This window comes from Echinops telfairi, unplaced genomic scaffold, assembly GCF_000313985.2.
Source record: "Echinops telfairi isolate 266 unplaced genomic scaffold, ASM31398v2 ScPeMD7_7471;HRSCAF=8509, whole genome shotgun sequence".
Taxonomy (NCBI): Eukaryota; Metazoa; Chordata; class Mammalia; order Afrosoricida; family Tenrecidae; genus Echinops; species Echinops telfairi.
In genome coordinates, this window is record NW_022111375.1 from 602,124 (window position 1) to 604,221 (window position 2,098).

At 58.8% G+C, this 2,098-nt stretch overlaps 1 protein-coding gene across 1 annotated transcript in view; it reads right to left on the minus strand.

Moving 5' to 3' along the window:
* The window catches only part of ARSL (arylsulfatase L), a 28,321-nt gene that overhangs the window by 3,854 nt on the left and 22,369 nt on the right, over positions 1–2,098 (minus strand). The window contains exon 4 of the mRNA XM_045285445.1: positions 1,693–2,056. Within this exon, the coding sequence (XP_045141380.1) occupies positions 1,693–2,056 (364 nt within the window). The remainder of the gene's footprint in view (positions 1–1,692; positions 2,057–2,098) is intronic.

Consider the following 2,098-nt stretch of genomic DNA (forward strand, 5'->3'; position numbering starts at 1 on the left):
TGCCATCAAAAAAATAAAATAAATGCAAGTCTGCATATGCCGGGAAAAAAATCTGGGATCTGGCGCCCCAGGGGAGGATGGTGGCAGAAGAAACACCCTAATAATTATGCAAGGTCAGCAGTTCAAAGCCACCATAGGGACCATAAGTGGCCTTATGATAAACGGTGACAAGATGGACGTTGATAAGGGTTCGTTCTCGCTTGGCTATTCGGTCAACTGATCCTCCTCCCGCCGCGGCCCTTGAATACAGGTCCTCACGCGGCGGGGACCCCCCAACCATAACATGGTGTTCGTTGCTGCTTCATCGCTGTCATTTTGCTACTGTGATGAATCGGGCGACCCCCGTGACAGGGTCGTTCGACCCCCAAAGGGGCTGCGACCCACAGGTGGGAAACCGCTGACTTAAGAGATCCCAAGACGCATTGCCTTGGGTCCGTCTCCCGCCCTCCCCCGGGAGACCTCTTCGGAGGCTTGAACAGCAAGGATGTCCCCAGGAGAATAAAGGGGCGTCTGACCCACGAGCCACGGTATTTTCAACTGCCTGGTCTGCACGTGGACGTCGGCCCCTAAGAAGACCGAAGGCAGAATGGATGCGTTTGGACGGTGGTGAAGAATACTGAACGTGAGTCAGAACTAACTGGGGTCACCTCACAAGAATACCAGCCCAGGGTGCTTACGGGCCAGCGCCGATTGGATGGCTGTGAATTTGAGCGTTATTTTTAGGCAGCTAGATTTAGGGACTCGGGCTTGTCCCACCCATGCCATTAAAGGCCCCCCATAAGGGAGGTTGGCAAGGCAATCACTAGATACCTAAGCAGACCCCAAACAGAGCATGCTGGTACTCAGTCCCCCGAGCCAGGTGGGAGGCTCACCTGGGAGCCCAGACTAGCCCCAGGCTCATGACCTCACCTAGGCAGGCTTACCTCAGCCAATGAGGTCAACTGAGACCATGAGCCATGCTTTCCCCAGCCTGTGATTTGAAATACCCTGGCTGTGGGAAGGCTTCCCTCTCCCCCTGCTCCTGGTCAGAGGCAGGTGCACGGGGAGGGGCTCCCTCACCCTGCAGGCCACTCTCTCTCACCCTGCCCCTGGTCAGAGGCAGGTGCATGGGGAGGGTCTCCCTTACCCTGCAGGCCACTCTCTCTCACCCTGCTCCTGGTCAGAGGCAGGTGCATGGGGAGGGTCTCCCTCACCCTGCAGGCCTCTCTCTCTCTCACCCTGCTCCTGGTCAGAGGCAGGTGCACCATGAGGGTCTCCCTCCCCCTGCAGGACTACTGGGACCCACAGCCTCTGGGCCACATGCTCTTAGCCTGTAGGGTTCTTGGGCTTCTGGTCTCCTGGGATCCCCTCAGTTCCACACGTGTGGGTGCTATCTCCCACGTGGTGGTTCCTGCCCAGTTGTGAACCCCAGCGCGACTTGCCAAGCCTCCTTGAAATCTCATGTCCCCCTTTTTGAGACAGCAACACCTGAAGCTCGTCCTGCCCGTTACAAAACCACTTGGATCACAAAACCATGCAACGGCGGGAATTCTCTCAGCGGGCAAAGCCCCAGAAGGAGCGAGATATAAGCCACCCCAGGAACCGAACGATATACCTGTCTCCCCGTGGCGCGAAGGTGCATCCCCACGTTCTCACTCTGACGTCCTGAGCCCCGGGCAGGGAGCAGCCGCGGCCCCGGGAGAAGACACTCACCCACCATCCAGTCCATCTCCTCCACGTTGTCCCCGTAGAGCCCGTGGGCGCTCCTCCCCCGGAACCGCTCCGTGGTCACCAAGGGAAGGTGAGCGTGCAGGAAGGACACGAACAGCAGGAAGGGCCCTTGCTTGTTCCTGCAAAGGGACAACAGGTGCACAAACCCCGGGGAGGGGTGGGTGCTGTTCACAACAGGTCCCCGACGCGGGACCCGGCAGCCGACCCGAGCAGGCGGGAACGCCACACGGAGTAGGCGACGCTGTGCCCTAAGCAGCAGCGAGGGCACAGCGCTCTTTGCACGGAGCGCGCGCTGGTGGCGCAGCGCTGAAGCGCTCAGCCAGTAAGGAAAAGGTTCGAACCGGAACTAAGAAAAAAGAAATCAAAACCTAAACTCACTGCCCTCGAG